The sequence below is a fragment of the Mirounga leonina genome, unplaced genomic scaffold, assembly GCF_011800145.1.
Source record: "Mirounga leonina isolate KUSES-001 unplaced genomic scaffold, KU_Mleo_1.0 Mir_353, whole genome shotgun sequence".
Taxonomy (NCBI): domain Eukaryota; kingdom Metazoa; phylum Chordata; class Mammalia; order Carnivora; family Phocidae; genus Mirounga; species Mirounga leonina.
Window position 1 is genome coordinate 56,949 of NW_023270699.1, and position 20,752 is coordinate 77,700.

Sequence of the window (20,752 nt, forward strand, 5' to 3'; positions counted from 1 at the left end):
CTTAGCCCATATTCATCCACTGTATGCTCCTCAAATCTGGCTACCCTGTTTCCCTTTTCTTTCTTTCTCTGTGACTCAACATTATATAATTTTCATATTATGTAATTTATTCTCAAAAAGAAAGAACTGCTGTCTATTGAGCATCCTCTGTGAGCCAGGCTTTTTGCCCAGGTATCTCATCTGAGTCTGTGAGGCATTGTCATTTATCCCCCATGCAGATAGCAAAGTGAGGCTCAGAGAAGTGAAGGGTTCCAAAGGTGGCATGGCAGTGAGAGAGAGACAGGGATGAGCCTGCTCCCACGGCACTGGGCAGAGCCTCTTTTGCCATGTGAAATGAGGTAGTTTGAAGCCATAAACTTGAGCTAGAGGAGACTGGGTGGCCCATCTCTTGGGTCTTAGACAGGATGGGCTCCACTGCAGAGTAAGCAGATGAGAGATTCTGCTGGAGACATGGGGGAAAAGCACATTGCCACATGTCCCAAAGAGACCACTGGCTGAATGAGAACCCACTGCTCACAATCCTCTGGGAACTTGGGGGATGTCCTGGCTGGGGCTGCTCTACCTGGTGGACAAGCACCTTAGCCATCAACATGCAGGGAGGTGCAGACCTGAGAAGATGTGGAGCATCTCTGTGGGTGGTGCAGAACTAGAGGTGTGTGGGCATTCTGGATCCCTGCTAGCCTGGGCCTGGCCCAAATGCCTTGCTCTGCAGAGAAGAATGTCTTGTTTCCAGGATAACTCAGTGTGGGGCTGCTCTTGGGTTGAATTCCTTCCTCACACCAGCCCCCTTCCCATACCTTTATCCTCCACAGACAACCAGCCACATCTCCAGAACCATCTGACCCAGGGCTATTGTGGTGGTCCTGGGCCAGAGCACAGAGGTAGGATTGCCCTGGTTTCCACAGGGCTCTGCAATAACAGAAAAGGGTGTTTGTTTGGGGCTTACTAAGAAGTAAAATGACTCCCAGACCTCTATGTACAAATGATTCTCCTCTGATTTCAAGCAGACTTGGTTTCTCACAGCTACTCTGTCATTGATGTTAGCTTGAACAAGCATGAGCAGCTCCAGTAGCCCCTGGGTTTCTTTCCAGGAATTGGGACCAGATCACTTAATGGGAAATTTTGTGGCTGTAAAATGGTTTCCTTAAACAAGAGCTATGCCAAAGAGGATCGTTAAACATTTGTTTTCAATAATGCTTTCTCCTCCTCAGCCACCCTAAGGGACAGCATTGAAGACTGCCCAGCCGACCCACCCATGAATCCAGGAGGAAGTGAGCATACCTCTCCACAGGTCAATCTACAACTGTTTCCTGAAGGGGACTTGCTTCTTCAGGTACTGTATGATATTTTCCATCTCTATTCCCTGTCAGTGGTTATGATTACAACAGAATCAGACCTCAGAGTTTTCCAGAAAACATTTTGTTTCAACTCTTATTGAATTTATCTTTAATTATCATGTCAAGTTTCTGGTTGAGTAGAGTATTCTATATTCCCAATTTTTTTGGACAATTCTGTAACCATACTGCCATGTGGGTGAGAGTCACACATGGGAAGAGTCAGAAACCTTGAATGTCAGTCCCTGATGGCCACCTGCTAGTCAAGTAGCAGCCACCTCTCCCCACAAGGGTGATGTTGATTTCCCCTAGCTGCCTCAGGGTTGTGAGACTCAAGGAGAGGGATGTATATGCAAATCATACTATAAGCCATCAAACCCAAGAAATGAAACAAATGTACAAAGGAAAAATATATTTTGTGTATATGGAAATATTAGCAATATTAGCATACCATATTTCATTGTTACTACTTTTGAACATTTAAAAACTTTCTTTCTCTGGAATTTTCTATTTAAATATAATATATTGCTGGTACCTTAGCAAGGAATCCAGGTTCTGGGTGACACAACTATGGCAGATCTTCCTCTCACAAACCAGAAGTACAAAACTTCCACAGACAGTCCAGGAAGAACATGCATAACCACTGGGTGATTGGCCATAGAAGCAGGTGGATCTCTTCTTCAGGAAAGAGGGGATGGCATGAAAGATGGCTGCATCTTTTATTTTTATAGTAAGGGTTCATTTACCTGTTGAGATAAATCATTAGACTTTTCTCAGAGTAACTTAAAGGTGGTCTGTTGTCTCCTCCCCCCACCCTCAAGCTGAAAGAACTACATTTTTAATGCTTCAGATCTTTTTTTTAAACTTCAAAAGAGACCCGCTACAAATATTAATATATGTTAAATCTGGATACATGACTGTTAGTTAGTTTGATCTCTACTTTTTAGTGAGTTTGAACTGTTTTGTAATTTTATCCTTAAGATAGAAATTTTAACACAAAGCATCTCTTACAATGAAATTCCTAAAGAATAATTTCAAGGGGCGCCTGGGTGGCTCAGTCGTTAAGCGTCTGCCTTCGGCTCAGGTCATGATCCCAGGGTCCTGGGATTGAGCCCCACATCGGGCTCCCTGCTCCGCGGGAAGCCTGCTTCTCCCTCTCCCACTCCCCCTGCTTGTGTTCCCTCTCTCGCTGTGTATCTCTCTGTCAAATAAATAAATAAAATCTTTAAAAAAAAAAAAAAAAAGAATAATTTCAAATGTTTATTTAGCTAAAAATGATCAAAATTCTGAATTATTCAGGGTTCTCCAGAGAAATAGACCCAATAGGTTGTGTGTGTGTGTGTGTGTGTGTGTGTGTGTGTGTGTGTAGAGAGAGAGAAAGAGAGATTTTAAGAAATTAGCTCATGTGATTGTGGGCCGTGACAAATATGAAACCTGTAGGGCAGGCTGGAAGCCTGTATACTCAGGAAAGAACTGATGTTGCAGTCTTGAGTCCAAAGACTGAACGCAAAATTATTTCTCCCTGGGGGAACCTCAGCGTTTTTTTTCTCTTAAGTCCTTCAACTGATTGGATATAACCCACCCATGTTATGGAAAGTAATCTGCTTTACTCAAAGTCCACTGATTTAGATGTTATTCACATTTAAAAATAAATGGCTTTGGGGTGCCTGGGTGGCTCAGTTGATGAAGCCTCCAACTCGGCTTCAGCTCATTATGATCTCGTGGTCATGAGATCAAACCCCACTTCAAGCTCCATGCTGAGTGTAGAATCTGCTTCAGATTCTCTCTCCCTCTCTCTCCCCCTCTGCTCCTTCCCCTGCTCGCTCGTGCTCTCTCTCTAAAATAAATTTTTAAAAATTGTTTTTAAAAAATATTTAAAAATAAATGCCTTCACAGAAACATCTAGACTAGTATTTGAACCAATCTCTGGGCACCACAGCCTAGCCAAATTGACACATAAAGCTAACTGTCACAACTTTATGTTTAGTTGCATTTTAAATGGCTATCTGTAAAAATTAATTTTAGTTGCTAAGGAAAAAAATTAACTTCTTTCAATTGATAAAGAACTGTTAACCTTAAAAATAAAGCTGTCAGTTATTTTACCAACAAAAGCAAGTCTATTTGGGAATAGCAGAGAATTATAATTTGAGACAAGCATGCTAGGGCAAAACCATAGGCCAGTCCAGAGAACAAACAATAAGAATGCTTTCTTATAGAGGAAAGGGGGAGTTGGAAGAGCTCTTATCAACAAAAAGTCCACCGGAGTAAACTGGGAGCTGGCAGTGTAATGGCTTCTCATTGGTTGAGCTGTGACTGTCTCATTGGCTGGGCTGTGACAACCTCTCATTGGCTGGGCTGTGACAGCCTCTCATTGGCTGGGCTGTGACAGCCTCTCATTGGCTGGGCTATTGCTAGGGGGATGAGAAGAGCCATTCTTTTTCCTGGGGAATAGTAAAGTAGCTAAAGTGGTATAGACTTGTCTCTTCCTGTTGGGGTCTGCAGTTGATGATGAGTAGCAGGGTGTGAGAGTTCCGACCTCTGGCTCCCCCTACTCCATTTTTTTTTTTTAAGGGTATACTAATTACTTTATTTTTTATTTTTTTAATTTTATTATGTTATGTTATTCACCATACATCATTAGTTTTTGATGTGGTGATCCACGATCCATTGTTTTTGTATAACATCCAGTGGTCCATGCAGTACGTGCCCTCCTTAATACCCATCACTGGGCTAACCCATCCCCCATCCCCTCTAAAACCCTGTTTGTTTCTCAGAGTCCATAGTCTCTCATGGTTCATCTCTCCCTCCGATGTCCCCCTCTTCATTTTTCCCTTCTTTCTCCTAATGTCCTCCATTCTATTCCTTATGTTCTACAAATAAGTGAAACCATATGATAATTGACTTTCTCTGCTTGACTTCTTTCACTTAGCATAATGTCCTCCAGTCCCATCCATGTTGATGCAAAAGTTGGGTATGCATCCTTTCTGATGGCTGAGTAATATTCCATTGTATAGATGGACCACATCTTCTTTATCCATTCATCTGTTGAAGGGCATCTCGGCTCTTTCCACAGTTTGGCTATTGTGGACATTGCTGCTCTGAACCCTGGGGTGCATATGGCCCTTCTTTTCACTACATCTGTGTCTTTGGGGTAAATACCCAGGAGTGCAATTGCTGGGTCATAGGGTAGCTCTATTTTTAATTTTTTGTTGAGGAACCTCCACACTGTTTTCCCAAGTGGCTGTACCAACTTGCATTCCCACCAACAGTGTAAGAGGGTTCCCCTTTCTCCACAATCTCTCCAACATTTGTTGTTTCTTTCCCTGTCCATTTTTGCCATTCTAACTGGTGTAAAGTGGTATCTCAATGTGGTTTTGATTTGAATTTCCCTGATGGCTAATGATGATGAACATTTTTTCATGTGTCTGTTAGTCATTTGTATGTCTTCTTCAGAGAAGTGTCTTTTCATGTCTTCTGCCCATTTTTTGACTTGATTATTTGTTTTTTGGGTTCTTTATAGATCTCGGATACCAGCCCTTTATCTGTAGTGTCATTTGCAAATATCTTCTCCCATTCTGTGGGTTACCTCTTTGTTTTGTTGACTGTTTCATTTGCTGTGCAGAAGCTTTTTATCTTGATGAAGTCCCAGAAGTTCATTTTTGTTTTTGTTTCACTAGCTTTTGGAGATGTATCTTGAAAGAAGTTGCTGTGGCTGATGTCAAAGAGGTTACTGCCTATGTTCTCTTCTAGGATTTTGATGGATTCCTATCTCACATTGAGGTCTTTCATCCACTTTATCTTTGTGAATGGTGTTAGAGAATGGTCGAGTTTCATTCTTCTGCATGTGGCTGTCCAATTTGCCCAGCACCATTTATTGAAGAGACTGTCTTTTTTCCATTGCATGTTTTTTCCTGTTTTGTCAAAGATTATTTGACCATAGAGTTGAGGGTCCATATCTGGGTTCTCTATTCTGTTCCATTGGTCTATATGTCTGTTTTTGTGCCAGTACCATGCTGTCTTGGTGATCACAGCTTTGTAATATAGCTTGAGATCGGGCAACATGATGCCCCCAGCTTTGTTTTTCTTTTTCAACATTACCTTGGGGATTCGGGGTCTTTTCTGATTCCATACAAATTTTAGGACTGTTTGTCCCAGCACTTTGAAAAATGTCATTGGAATTTTGATCGGGATGGCATTGAAGGTATAGATTGCTCTGGGTAGCATAGACATTTTAACAATGTTTATTCTTCCGATCCATGAGCATGGAATATTTTTCCACCTTTTTGTGTCTTCTTCAATTTCTTTCATGAGTGTTTTGTAGTTCCTAGAGTATAGATCCTTTACCTCTTTGGTTAGGTTTATTCCGAGGTATCTTATGGTTTTTGGTGCTATTGTAAAAGACAATTATCATATGATCTCACTGATATGTGGAATTTAAGAAACAAAACAGAGGATCATAGGGGAAGAGAGGAAAAAATAAAACAAAATGAAACCAGAGAGGGAGACAAACCATAAGAGACTTTTAACCATAGGAAACAAATAAAACAATAAAACAAATAAAATACTAGAAATATTTTTTAAAAAAGAAAAGAAAGAAATCCTAACAGAAGGAAAACTGGAATATCTAAAATATTTAGGAAGTAGGGAACACTTTCCTAAATAACCAATGGGTCAAAGAAGAAATCACAAGAAAAGTTAGAAAATACTTTCAGATGAATGAAAACAAAACCAACATACCAAAACTTATCAAATGCCATTAAAGCATTGCTTTGAGGAACACTTACAGCTATAAATGCCTATATTTAAAAAAAATAAAGATCTCAAATCAATAACCTCATCTTCAGAAATTGTAAAAAGAAGAGCAAACTAAACCCAAAGCACATAGAGGAAGGAAGTAATAAAGACTAGAATGAAAATGAATTAAATAGAGAATAGAAAAACAATACAGAAAAGCTAAGGAACAGTTATTTGAAAAGATCAACAAAATTAACAAATCTTTAGTTAGATTGGGGGGGGAAAGGAGAAAACTACTGAAATTAGAAATACAAGAGAGTTATTTTGATAGGGATTGCATTGAATATGTAGATTGTTTGGGGGTAGTATAGACATTTTAACAATATTTGTTCTTCCAGTCCATGAGCATGGAATGTTTTTCCTTTTTTTGTGTGTCCTCTTCAACTTCTTTCATAAGTGTTCTATAGTTCTCAGAGTACAGCTCTTTTATCTCTTCAGTTAGGTTTATTCCTAGGTATCTTATGGGTTTTGGTGCAATTGTAAATGGGATCAATTCCTTGATTTCTCTTTCTGCTGCTTCATTATTAGTGTATAGAAATGCAACAGACTTCTGTGCCTTGATTTTATATGCTGTGACTTTGCTGAATTCCTGCATTTTTCACAGAGCTAGAACAAACAATTTTAAAATTTGTATGGAACCAGAAAAGACCCCAAATAGCCAAAGTAATGTTGAAAAAGAAAAACAAAGTGGGGAGCATCACAATTCCAGATTTACAGCCATATTACAAAGCTGTAATCATCAAGACAGTATGGTACTGGCACAAAAACAGACACATAGATCAATGGAACAGAATAGAGAACTCAGAAATGGACCCACAACTGTATGGTCAACTAATCTTCAACAAAGCAGGAAAGAATATCCAACAGGAAAAAGGTAGTCTCTTCAACAAATGGTGTTGGAAAAACTGGACAGCCACATGCAGAAGAGTGAAACTAGACCACTTTCTAACACCATACACAAAAATAAATTCAAAATGGATGAAAGACCTAAATGTGAGACAGGAAACCATCAAAATCCTACAGGAGAAAACAGGCAGCAACCTCTTGGACATCAACCAACTTCTTACTAGATATGTCTCCTGAGGCAAGGGAAACAAAAGCAAAAATAAACTATTGGGACTTCATCAAAATAAAAAGCTTCTGCACAGCAAAGGAAACAATCAACAAAACTAAAAGGCAACCTTCAGAATGGGAGAAGATATTGCCAAATGACATATCTGATGAAGGGTTAGTATACAAAATCCATAAAGAACTTATCAAACTCAACACCCAAAAGATAAATAATCCAGTTAAAAAATGGGCAGAAGATATGAGTAGACATTTTATCTATAAGAAGATATACAGATGGCTAACAGACACATGAAAAGATGCTCAGTATCACTCATCATCAGGGAAATGCAAATCAAAACCACAATGAGATACCACCTCACACCTGTCAGAATGGCTAAAATCAACAACACAAAAAATAACAGGTGTTGGCAAGGATTCAGAGAAAGGGAAGACCTCATGCCCTGTTGGTGGGAATGCAAACTGGTGCAGCCACTGTGGATATCAATATGGAGGTTCCTCAAAAAGTTAAAAATAGAGCTACCCTATGGCCCAGCAACTGCACTACTAGGTATTTACCTAAAGAATACAAAAATACTAATTCAAAGGGATACATGCACCCTGATGTTTATAGCAGCATTATTTACAATAGCCAAACTATGGAGACAGCCCAAATGTCCATCTGATGGATGGACAGAGAAGATGTGGTATATACACAATGGAATATTACTCAGCCATAAAAAAGAATGAAATCTTGCTATTTGCAATGACATGGGTAGAGCTAGAGAGTATTATGCTAAGTGAAATAAGTCAGTCAGAGGGGCTCTCCTACCCCCTCTGGGCTGGGGAGCTATGACGAGTCACAGGCTTCCTCTGGCTCGACTCACCACTTCTTAGTAATCGCTTCACAATAATCACTTCTTAGATTTTACCCAGGAAGAGAGACTGAAAATCTTTCATTATCCCTTTTTTTTTTTTGCCTGTGTTTTCTCCAGTTTTATTAAGATTAATTGACAATTGCAATTACATATATTTAAGGCATACAACTTGATGTTTCTTTTTTTTAATTTTTCCCATTTATTTAAATTTATTAATTAACATATAGTGTATTATTAGTTTCAAAGGTAGAGTTCAGTGATTCATCTGTCTTATGTAACACCCAGTGCTCATTACATCCCGTGCTCTCTTTAATGCCCATCACTCAGTTACTCCCCAAGGTTGCCCCTCCAGCAACCTTGTTTGTTTCTTACGATTAAAAGTCTCTTACGGTTTGTCTCCCTCTCTGCTTTCATCTTGTTTTATATGTATATATTGTTAAATAATATAAAACAAGCTAATTAACATATTTATCACTTAAAATAGTTATCTTCTTTTTAGTAATGAAAACATTTAAGATAACCCTCTTAGCAAATTTCAAGCATACAATATAGCACTTTAACTACAGTCACAGTTTTATACATGAGATCCCCAGAAATTACTCCTTTTATATAAATGAAACTTTGTACCCCTTGATCAACATTTCCCCATGCCTTGGCAACCACCATTCTGCTCTCTGCTTCTATGAGTTTGACTATTTTAGAATTTACATATAAATGAGATCATATAGCATTTGTCTTTTTCTGCATCTGGCTTATTTCACTTAGCTCTCATTTTCCGCCACAGGAGGGTTTATGGGACCTTCTGCCAGTGTGCTGATGTCACTCCTGAAGTCTCATTTGTACTCTCAGTAACCTTAATCTCTTCGATCATATTTGTTATAACATTTCCTAAAGATATAATTGATATATAACATTGTGCAAAGGTATATATAAGGTGTAAAACATGTTGTTTGATACATTTATATATTGCAACATGACACACTATAGCATTAGCTTAACAGCTCCATGTCCCATAATTACTATTTCTTTTCTGCACTAACATTTAAGGTCTAGTGTCTTAGCAACTTTGAAGTATATAACACAATATTAACTATAATCACAATGCAGTGCATAATCCCCAAAACTTTTTCATCTTCTAGATGCAAATTTGTACCCTTTAACATCTTACCAATTCCGCCACCTTCTAGCTCCATCATTAAACTTTGTTTCTCTGAATTCAGCTTTTTCAGATTCCAAATATAGGTCATTTCTTCTAGGTTTTTCAGTTTTTTGGAATACAGATGTTTGCAGTAGTCTCTTATGATACTACATATTTATTTGTTATCAATTTTAATGTCTTTCATTTCTGAGTTTATTTGGGTCTTTTTAAAAAGATTTTATTTATTTTGGGGTTTTTTTGTTTTGGGGCTTTTTTCCCTCCATTTTTATTTTTTTTCTTATGTTCAATTAGCCAACATATAGTACATCCTTAGTTTTCGATGTGGTGTTCAATGATTCATTAGTTGCATATAACACCCAGTGCTCATCACCACATGTGTCCTCCTTAATGCCCATCACCCGGCTACCCCATCTGCCCACCCACCTCCCGTCTGTAACCCTCAGTTTGGTTCCCAGAGTCCAAAGTCTCTCATGGTTTGTCTCCCTCTCTGATTTCTTCCCATTCAGTTTTCCCTCCCTTCCCCTGTGGTCCTCTGTGCTATTCCTTATATTCCACATATGAGTGAAATCATATGATAATTGTCTTTCTCTGCTTAACTTATTTCGCTTAGCATAATCCCCTTCAGTTCCATCCATATCGATGCAAATGGTGGGTATTCATCCTTTCTGATGGCTAAGTAATATTCCATTGTATATATGAACCACATCTTTCATTTTCTCTATTACACTTATCCTAGGAGACTGAATATACAAGGAGACAATGGCAAGACCATATATAAAAATAGGACTCTGACTCACAGCCTGCAGCAGCCTTTCCAGGAATCCAAACCCTTGTTTACAATAAACATTTATCCCAAAAGTCAGCCTGTTTTAAAAGTCAGAGTTATAGAAAATCAGACTACTATCTTTAGTAACATTCAGGAATCAGGACAATGACTTCTGTAACAATCTACCCAGAATGGCCAGGACGTGATGAATAACTGACAGCTTCCCTAATTTTTCTCCCTGCTTCCAACTTATAACCAAAGAGAGAAAGCCAGATACGCTCCCTTAACCAGTCATGTAGGAGACCCTGCCTCTAGTTAGCCACCTCCAGGCTCACCATGCCAACAGCTTCCAGGCAGGTCACACCCGAAGCCATCCCTCTTCTCCACTATGAAGCGTTCCCTCCTCCTCTGTCTGCCTTTGAGTCTCTGCTAAAACTCAAGTGACCACGGCTGACTCCCTTGCTCTAGCAAGCTTTGAATACATAGCCTCTGCTTTTCTCATTTGTTTGGTGTTCATTTATTTCCACAATCCTGAACGCAAGCATGAGGTTTCTGGAGCAGAGTAGATTAACTATTATTTACTTACAAGCAAACAATAACCACGTGGTTCCCCTGAAAGCTTAAAATTAAAATGCATCTCAATCATGACCAAAACCATGTCCTTAGATTGGATGCCTCCTCAGGATCCCCAGGGGAAATGGTTAAAAATTTATACTCAGGGTTTCTAATAGGGTGGATCCCAGAAGGGTGGGAGGATAAATGAGCACTTTTTTTTAGCCACCTGCCCAGGTGAGACCAACATGCAGCCTCAGCCAATGGAAAACATGGAGCTGCTTTTTCATCTCCTACAGATGAGAAGCCTTGAATGGATTTTTTTTAACCAAAGGGTGAGACCCACAACAGAGATGCAGAGGGAAAAACAGAATATGTGCGTGTGTATTTGTTTAATTATTCAGTTTGCAGTGTTCTCAATAGATTGAAGCTGGAATTGGCTCTACTTTGCCGCCTCAGACACACATATACACACACACTTGTCTTCTCTCCAGGAGCTGGTATGAGTGAGAGATATTTGTAACAGGATATCCCAGGCCCTGCTTTAGAAGAGACAATTCAGGATATGAGTGGCACTGCTCACCAAAAGGAAACTCAGAGAAACCCCTCACAGACCTGGATCCTGGCCCTTAGGAGCTCCACAAGACTGAGGAATAAGGAATAAACCCAAACTAACTCTTCTCTGCCTCTCCCCAGGCTCTCAACGGCTTCCTCATGGCTGTTACAGAGGATGGCTATGTTTTCTACGTCTCTCCCACAGTCCAGGACTACCTAGGATTTCATCAAGTGAGTGGTTGTACTTTTCATTTGAAGAGTTTGGGTGAATCTAGTTGGGAGAGGAGGGAGACAGGGCCATGTGACGCTTGTCTCCATGGGACTATAATGGAATTTCAAAGATCTGGGTCTCCATCTCAGTCTCCCACATGCACATCCTAAGTCTTCAACTGAGCCTTCCCAGAGTACTGACTTCCTCATCTGGTGGAGGGCATGGTAGCCTAGATCCTCTGAGGAGCAGATGCCAAGGCAGGATGAGATGAGCAAGAGATTCCTCAGGAGAAAATCCTGGGAGGACCTGGAAGGGAACAGGGGTTGGGGGCAGCAGGTCTGACCCTTGGGCAGGAGACAGAAAGAATGGGGGTGGGTGGAAGTGTCTTCAACTGCAGTACAGGATCAATGGGGCATCTTCAATCCAAAGTCACCCAGCAGAATGGGGCATCCTCAATCCAAAGTCACCCAGCAAAATGGGGCATCCTCAATTCAAAGTCACCTGGCAGAATGGGGCATCCTCAATCCAAAGTCACCTGGCAGAAAAGCCCCTCTGCTCCCAGGAATAGGCCTGCCTTGGTGTCCCTGCCATGCTCAGTCACTGGCTGGGAGCAATCTGTAGGAAGAGTGGCCCCAGCACAAACAAGTGTGCATCCAAGAGGGGCAACCTCACATGCACCTCAGTCAGAAACCTGAGAGGCACATACTGACTTCTTGTGCTGCACCAATCTACTCCTCCACAGGAGGAATTCCCATGAGCCTCTCTCCCTGGGGGGACCTCAAAAGAGAGAGGTGAGTGGGACAAACTGCAGCTGGTCTCAGGGTAGCACCTGGCCCTCCTCTGCTCTCCATTCTGAATTCTGCTCACCCTCAGCCATCACCCCAGCACATCTCTGAGTCCAGGGACCCAGCACCATCATGGTCCTCACGTCAGGATGAAGGCCCATTGGGGCCAGATAATACATGAAGTGCCAGCTCTAGTCTGGTTCACAGCAAACTTACCAAGTCCAGGACCCACCCAGTGGTCATTTGTCCATTTCCTGAGCATGTAATTGGAATCAATCTAGTTGACAACTGGAGTAACCCCCAGACTAGGTTCTTGGCCCATAAAGTGAGAGATATCACAGTAGAAAAGTCCAAGAGGAAACCCTTGAAACTACCCCCTCCAACACCAGTCAAGATAGTAAATCACAGGCAATATCATATCCCAGGGAGGTCGTGGAAAGTAGTGCTGTTGGGTAGAAGGCATGGTCAGTATCTTGAGTATCTTGAGTAAATACCTTGCCATGGTATTGTAGGGCCCTTCTACCTAGGGACCATGCCACCTCTTCAGTCAGTGGATTTCAGATCTGAAATTTGTCTCAGGTCCAGAAACTGAGCAAAGGATTGTCATTTTTCACCGAGATAACAGCCCTCAGCCTCCTGACTTTGCACTGTTGCCTTTAATTGTAGATGTTAAGCAGTATCATTGTTGGCTGCCCATCTCTTTTGCCCCTTGAGATGCCATGCTCTATTAACCAACTCCACAACACCTTATGGTCCAAGCCCCCTTGATTATTTCTTCTGCCTTGCTAGCCATCACTGTAATTGAAGCCATCTGGCCTCTCCTACCTCAGGGCTCCATCATCCCAATGGACATTCATGAGCCCAGCTCTTCTGAGCCCAGCCCAGTGTCTTCCTCTCCTTCCATCAGCCCTGACCTGCAATAGGACAGTCACCTACCACCAAATTTCTTAGTGGTGTTGATGTCCCTCCAATATTGCACTCCTCATGGCCTTGGTGTATAGTTTGTCCCTGGGCCCTCCCATGGTATGCAATCTCTGCTGGGTCTTCTTGACTAATGAATTGCATTAGTTCCAATACACCCATTTCCCTCAGCCTTTTTGTTCCTTCTTCTGCCATCTGCCAGAACAATTCAGGTATTACCACCTCACTGACCACTGGCTTCTCCCAGCATCTAAACCTAAGAGCCATCCCAGCAGTTGGTTTGTCCCATTTCCTGAGGTTCCTGCCAGGGTGTAAAGTTGTGTGTCCTGAAAGTTCTGATCTGACCCTAGGGAAGGAGAATTACCCCACCATATGGCTCTGAGGAAATTGGACAAGGCCAAAGGGGAGCCCTCAAGGCCAAGTTGCCCACCAGAGAAGTCCCGTCTCCCAGGAGCAGGCCTGCCTTAGAGTTGCCGCCCCAGTGGATTTCAGTGGGCAGCAGCTGGGACACCTCTGAGTTACACTCCCTGCAGCTGGAGACCTGAGGGGCATTTTCCTGGCCTGCTGCTGAGGGAAGACAGCCCATGCTCCACAAAACTGCTGTGCAGACTGAAAACAGCAGAGCTTGTGCAAGTGCATTGCGCACCACGTAGTGGAAGGGGCTCATACAAAGCCATGGCAACAGAAGGTTTTCTGAAATCGGGGCGATAGGAGGACTCAAAATTCCTTGGTTCCTCCCTCTAGTCTACCTTTTATTCTTCTGCAGCACCTAAGTCTGGACCAATCAATTTTCATGTTCCCATGCCAACCCTACACCTGGGCAGTGCAGCTCATACCCAACACCACCTCTGGACTTTATCCCTCACTTGTGATGAGCATACACTTGCTGAGTTTTACAGCCTTTTCCCCTTTATTTTGTTTAAATATTTTATGTATTTACTTATTTGGGAGAAAGAGACAGAAACAGAGATAGCAAGAGAGAGCACGAGCGGGGAGGGGAGGAAGCAGCACTTCCCACTGAGCAGGGAGCCCGATGCGGGGCTCGAACCCAGGACCCCGAGATCATGACCTGAGCTGAAGGCAGACACTCAACCGACTGAGCCACCCAGGCGCCCCTTCACCTTTCCTTTAGGAAAAAAAAGTCAGTACCATTATGCTGTATCTGGTTTTTAGATGAGAATCTGAGAAGGAGTTTTATTTGTCAAAGGCAGACCGGAGGCCTGCGCACTCGTCATACCCGCACTGGCAGCATCGAGCTACCTGCTTCCTTGCCGTTGCTGAGGAGAAACGTAATGTAGGGGAGGGTTCAGAGACAGAAACCCCTATAAAGAGGAGCTTCCAAAAGAAAAAATAAACTTGGCTAAAGCCCTTCATCTCAGAGAAATGCTGTGGGTTTTTCTGTGCGACGTGGTTAGAAGAGGAGGTGCTGCCCGGCTGCAATGCCTTTCCCCTTCAGAAACGCCAGGGGCAGTGAGCAGAGCTGCAGGCAGAATGACAGCAACATGGGTGAACAGGAGAGAGGTCAAGGTCACAGCCTGGGGCCTCTGCCTGTGTGCACAGCTTTCCCATTCCACTACTGCGTGCGGCTGTTTTTATAGAGCGACCAGGTGGAGGCAGAGAGCGCCAGCATATTGGGTGCTGAGCTCCACTAGAGCCCTGTTGCTTTCCTCCACGGGGTCTGTTCTGTGTTGCCCTGGTGGTCCCCCAGAAGCCTGCCTCCCTTGGCCTCAGCTCCCATGCTGCCATCCCTGTGATTTCTCCTCAGGTCTTCATGCCACTGGCCCTTCCCCTCCTTCCAGCCTGGAGGCTCACTCAACATCTTTGTCCTTTCATAGATTAGACCAGACCCTTATAATTTATTTAGCACTTGCCATGTACTGAGATGGAGATGCTCCTGAAAAGTTCATTTTCCCTGAATTTTGTGCAGAAAATGGTTATGTACAAGAGGTTCCTAAAAATCATGTTGTGTGTGGGTTGGGGGATGCAGGGGAAGAGTGGGGAAGAATATAACTTATTTGGAGTAGAATTTAGGCCATCAGAACTTTTTAATGCTGACAGAAAACTTTCATCTGCACTTAATTCCTCTCAGAAGATCAAGAAGAATCCCAAACTTTACCCAAATAAAACGTAACTTAATAAATGGTTAACTACAGGCAAGGGTAGAGAGACTCATTACACTTTTTAAATTAAACCTGTGTGATTTACAAGGAACACACTAAGATTTCTCAAGGCAAACTGATCTGAAAACTATTTAACATTCTCTTTATGTGTAAAATATTTGCAAAATCTGTATGAGGACAGGATACCTTAATTATTGTTCATGTTCAAGTCACTACATTGCCAAACCCCTTTCTTTTGAGTTTACATTAGCATTTATATTCACTCATCTCCTTCAACAAATGACAGAACAAACTTGGATCTCGCTGGAAATGAGATCTTTGCTCTTATTCAGTCTAATTGTGTTATCCAGAAGAGCTGATGACTGACTTCCCGGGAAACTCAACATTCTCCTTCCACAAAGCTTTCAGCCAACTCTCCAGGGCTATTTCAGTGGCTTCCTATGTGTCTCCCCACCTCGGACACATCCCTGATGATGATTTGTGACTTGTCTGCTAGGCAGTCTTTTTTTCCCTTGGCCCCAAGAACTGCCACCCTTTTCAAGACACAATACGGGCATGGCCTCCAACACCATGGGAGTGCCCATCTCATGGGTATTTTCTGGGTCTGGGGGCAGCAGCAGCCTGAGAAGTTGGCTGTGCAAAACCAGAAGAGGGAAACAGGAACAGTATGCACCAGCCAGCCTCCAGGATGGGGAGGGACAAGGACAGGCGAGTCCAGGATGCCTGGAAGGATCAGAGGTGCTAGAGATGACTCAGGGACATCTGAGGTGAACAGGTCACATGTAGCCTCAGAGAAGCAAGAAGCATCCCCAGGGGGGTGATGTTGTCACTTGGTCTTTGCAGTCAGATGTCATCTATCAGAGTGTGTTTGAGCTGATCCACAAGGAGGACAGAGCCATGTTCCAGAGCCAGTTTCTCTGGCCTGCAGATGCAGCACCTGTCAGCAGAGAGGGTGAGCAGGACATCCACTGTAAGTCACCAAGGCTTGCGGGGGCGGGGGGGGGGGGGGGGGCTAAATGCAGAATCAACCCTGTACATGTGTTTCAACCCTTATAGTCCATGAGGAAGAAATCAGACCAGGAAGCCAAGCTCTCTCAGCTCCAATGTATATTTCGTTAAGCACTGATGGAGCACTCACTAAGTCCCAGGTGTATGAGGGGAAGAAAAGAGGAAGGGCTGCATCGGGAAATTGGGTAGTGTGTGTTGACACAGGACTCTGCATCTTTCAGAACCATCTCATATCTGTGACCTAATGTGATCCTCCTAGGAACTGGAAAATACACATAAGGCATGAGCATCTGTTGATTTTACTACCAGTAGGATACAGGGAGGGATTTTTGCCGATCTTGTTCACTGCTGTATTCCCAGTGCCTAGAACAGTACCTGAGACAAAGTAAACATGTAAATGTTCAGATGAGGAGAGTGATGTTTGCCCAGATGGATCCAACTGGTGAGTGATAAGACTCACGCTGGAGGAAATACCCTGCCTGCCCAGGTAAGAGCATCCCCTAACGGCAGACAGGTGCATCCCGAGCGATGATCGAGCTGGTAGGGGACTCATATTTGTGTATCTGGTGAGTATACAAGATATGAGGCCATTATGGCCATAGCGTGTTACTCTGCCAACTGCTGGGATACCATAGGCAAAAGGCAATATTGTCATTTACAAGTAAATGCTATTTTGTAAGTCCAGATACAGGACCCCTTTCCAAGTATTTACAGTACATTTAATGCACCCACACAGGCTGCAAAGAAAGGCTCTTCCCTGTTTTGTTGTGAAGGATGGTTAGAAAAAAATAAAATACTCAAAAAACAGAGGCTTCAATTAGAAAAAAATGAATCCATATGCCAATGTTTGCACACTAATAATGACATGCTTTTGTGATGGATAACTTAAAATACTAAGCAGAATAAACTTACAAGACTTACTATAAGATATGGTTGTGTAACTTCATAAGACGCAGCTTTATTCAGTTCAGCTTTGGCTGCTGTGATTTTAGTCCGTCTCTTTCTGAAGCCTGCTCTCAGTCCAAACATTCCGCCTAAGATTCTGTCTTGACCTGCCATAAGTCCAGCAGGGTAGTTACTTATCCCAAAACAGGTCTTCACTTTTTTTCTTTCCCATAAGATTATCAGCTCACTGAAGGGAGGAACCCTGTTCTCAGCATTGAGCTTTGCACCTCTGTGCCTCCACCCCTGTCCCTGTTGACCAGCTAGGGTCAAAAGAGAAAGGAAAAGAAATTTGAGGTATTGTATGGTGACTAACATAACATAATAAAATTTAAAAAAAAAAAAAAAGAAATCTGAAGTTCCGACTTTCATACAGCTCCTGACACTGCCAAGTTTGAATTATGTCCTTCACAATGGATACTCTGGAATTTTGCATATAATTTCATACTTTTAAATACCTTTTACACTGTTATACCCCTGCAATAGCAGAAACCATACAGCAGTGTACCTACATGTTTATAAATATATGCATGACAGTTCTTCAGAATAAAAGTAAAACTTTAATGCCATGCTATAAAAATGCCAGAAAAATGTCTGAAGACCACCCAACTAAACCAAATTCAAGTTGATGTGTTTTATACATGTGTGTATATGTTCTAACATTTATTGAGGGTATATCATGTGCCAGGCACTGTGCTAGGGGTTTTATTAAATGAGATTACAAAAGTAGTAAAACTTATCAGATCATAAGCCTTCCTTTGTTCCTCCCTCTAGCCTGCTTTTTTATTCTTCTGCAGCACTTAAGTCTAGACCAATCAATTTTCATGTGACACAGGGAAAACCATCCGTGTAACTATAATCTGACTTGTCAGGTTGAAAATTACAGCAAAAGAGAACAAATTTGGTTTTTGCATCTTTGACTTTCTAATGAAGCTTCATTGGTACTTCTGTTTTTAACCCAAGAGTTTGGGATTTTTCTCATTATCCTTTGCAAAGACTTCCCTACAAACCTCTAGGACAGGAAAGAGAGCAAACTGAACCAGCACTCCAGAACAGGTGAAAGCAGCATTGTTTTTCATGGATAAACGGGGCAGGAGAGTGCAGGGGGAAGAAAGAGCATGAATGCAAAGCCCCCCAAGCAGAAGTGCACTTAGCATAGATAAGGAATGGCCAGGAGGCCACTGAGAAGGGCACAGGGAAGGGGAAACTGGCCAGCGCCTGGGCAGGAAAGGGTGCGGGAAGGAATCAGTCTTTAAGGGAGGAAGTCACTGAAGAGTTCTAAACACAAAATGGACATGATCTGACTTATATTTTAAAGTCACTCTGGGGGCACCTGGGTGGCTCAGTTATTGGGCGTCTGCCTTCGGTTCAGGTCATGATCCCAGGGTCCTGGAATCAAGCCCCGCATTGGGCTCCCTGCTCTGCGGGAAGCCTGCTTCTCCCTCTGCCTGCCGCTCTCCCTGCTTGTGTTCCTTCTCTCACTGTGTCTCTCTGTCAAATAAAATAAAAATAAAACCTTTAATAAATAAATAAAGTCACTCTGGCTACTGAGTGGAGGACAGACCATAGGAGCAAGGGTGGAAGCAGGGACACCAGTTAGAAGGCTATGGCAAATTCAAAGCAAGGGGGAAAAAATGATGAGAGTAACAGCCAATTTATATAGAGGTTACAATGTGCCAGGCACTATTGCAACTGCTTTACATATATAAATATATTTCTCCTAACAACCTTATTAAGTCAGATCAGATAACTGGGGCCCATGGAGATGTTACATAACTTGTCCAGGGTCCATGCTCTTCTCAACTAGATGTTCCACCCAGCTGATAATGAGAGACTGGCCAGCACAGCAGAGTGAAGTGATGAGAAGTATTTGGCTCCAACAGTAGAACCAATAGGGTTCCTGGATATATATGCTATGTACAGCATCTCATTTTTAATTTGATTCTCATGACACTCTAAGGCATGGAGGCAGGCAGGACTGCTAGCATCATCTGATGAATGAGAAAGCCGGCTGGAGTGGTGGATTAAGGTCATTCTACTGGGCAAGGCTAAGGTTCACTGGGCCACAGGGCTTGTGACCCCACATTCTCTCCACCCACCAGCTTCTTTGGGAACTAGAGATATTTCAGTTCTGTGATGATGAGTGTTCTGGTAGAGCTTCCTCATTTGTCTGTCTTCCCAGCTCTGGCAGGAGAGAAGTTTCTCTCACTTAGTGGCTCCTCCACCGACTGCCTGCAGCATCAGCCCTTGGATGACCCCTCCTATCTGGAAAGAAGTTTTGTTTGTCGCTTCCGCTGCCTGCTGGACAATTCTTCTGGGTTTCTGGTAATCACACTGTCCTTATAGGCTCAGGAACTTCCTATACCAGTGCTCTGCCCAGATGGTACACTGCCCAAGGGTTGAGCCAGGCTTCCTCACCATCCCAGGATGGTGAATCTGGCCTTCAGCTCACTGCCATTTCAGAATACCAAGTTGTCTTTTGAACCTTCCTCTGCCTGGTTAAGATATGGGATTTATTTACTTGGGATTTAGTTACACCTGTTACCTATAGTACATCCTAAGTGGAGATCCCTGGTGAACTCAGGATGTTAACACCCACCTTCTTCACCATCCCCCAAATCAGCTAAAAGTGCCTACCAATTCCTGGAATTGTATACCCTCTCACAGCTCAATTAACTCCGCAGCTCTTTGAAAAAGGCTGTGTGGGTCAGGGACCGAAGGGAGGACTGAGAAGCCAAGAAAAATGATCAGGGCCTAATGGGCAGAGCAGAATGAGGAAGCTCCAAACGGGCACACACCTATACTGAGTCCTACCTGTTCAACTACAAGGAGGGTATGGGACCCTCTGTGTTCCATAAGAGGAAAGTCATATCGACTATTTTAGCTACTTAACATCCTCTTCTCTTTTCTCTTCTCATTATGTTTGGGGTCTGCTTTTTCTAGGAGTTGAATTTCCATGGCCATCTGAAGTTCCTCCCTGGACAGAACAATAGGTCAGAAGATGGTATCCTCATGTCTCCTCAACGCACCCTGTTTGCCATTGCAGCACCTCGCCAGCCACTCACCATCCTGGAGCTCCAAGATGAAACATTTCTTTTCCAAACAAAACACAAATTGGATTTCACACCCATAGCCTGTGATTCCAGGTACATCCCTCTGACCAGAAATCATGACTCCTAGGGAACCAAGGGTGCTCCCAGAGTAATTATGGCCCAAATCCTGAGTCTAGAACCAAAGGCAAGGCAAGAACAGTTGGCCAATCCTGTCCAAACAGGTTCTGTAATGAGAGTTAGTAGAAAAGATGCCCCTTATAAGGGCACTGTAGGAGTATGGGGTTTCGGGTATGATGCAGAAAGCAAATCCCAAGTAATACTTGTCTCCCTCTCAGAACCTTCCAGTAACAAAACATAGTGAAGCCCCAAGAAGTAAGTCCCACTATGAAAAATCTAACTAACTAGGTTTGACCCAATTGTTCCCAAATTTTATTTGACCATTGAACCTTTCTTGGGGGAATCAGTTAACATGCTACAATGCCAATGCCCCTTAGAACACATTCTAGAAAGCACTGGCTTAAGAACAAGTGCTTCGGGGCACCTGGGTGGCTCAGTGGGTTAAGCGGCTGCCTTCGGCTCAGGTCATGATCCCGGGGTCCTGGGATCGAGCGCCGCATCGGGCTCCCT

The 20,752-nt window shown here is 42.8% G+C and overlaps 1 protein-coding gene across 1 annotated transcript in view; it reads left to right on the forward strand.

The window, feature by feature from the left end:
• The window catches only part of LOC118026907 (aryl hydrocarbon receptor-like), a 40,508-nt gene that overhangs the window by 14,635 nt on the left and 5,121 nt on the right, over positions 1–20,752 (forward strand). The window contains exons 3-7 of the mRNA XM_035029963.1: positions 1,212–1,333; positions 11,227–11,316; positions 15,966–16,092; positions 19,255–19,397; positions 20,016–20,218. Coding sequence (XP_034885854.1) covers positions 1,212–1,333; positions 11,227–11,316; positions 15,966–16,092; positions 19,255–19,397; positions 20,016–20,218 — 685 coding nt within the window. The remainder of the gene's footprint in view (positions 1–1,211; positions 1,334–11,226; positions 11,317–15,965; positions 16,093–19,254; positions 19,398–20,015; positions 20,219–20,752) is intronic.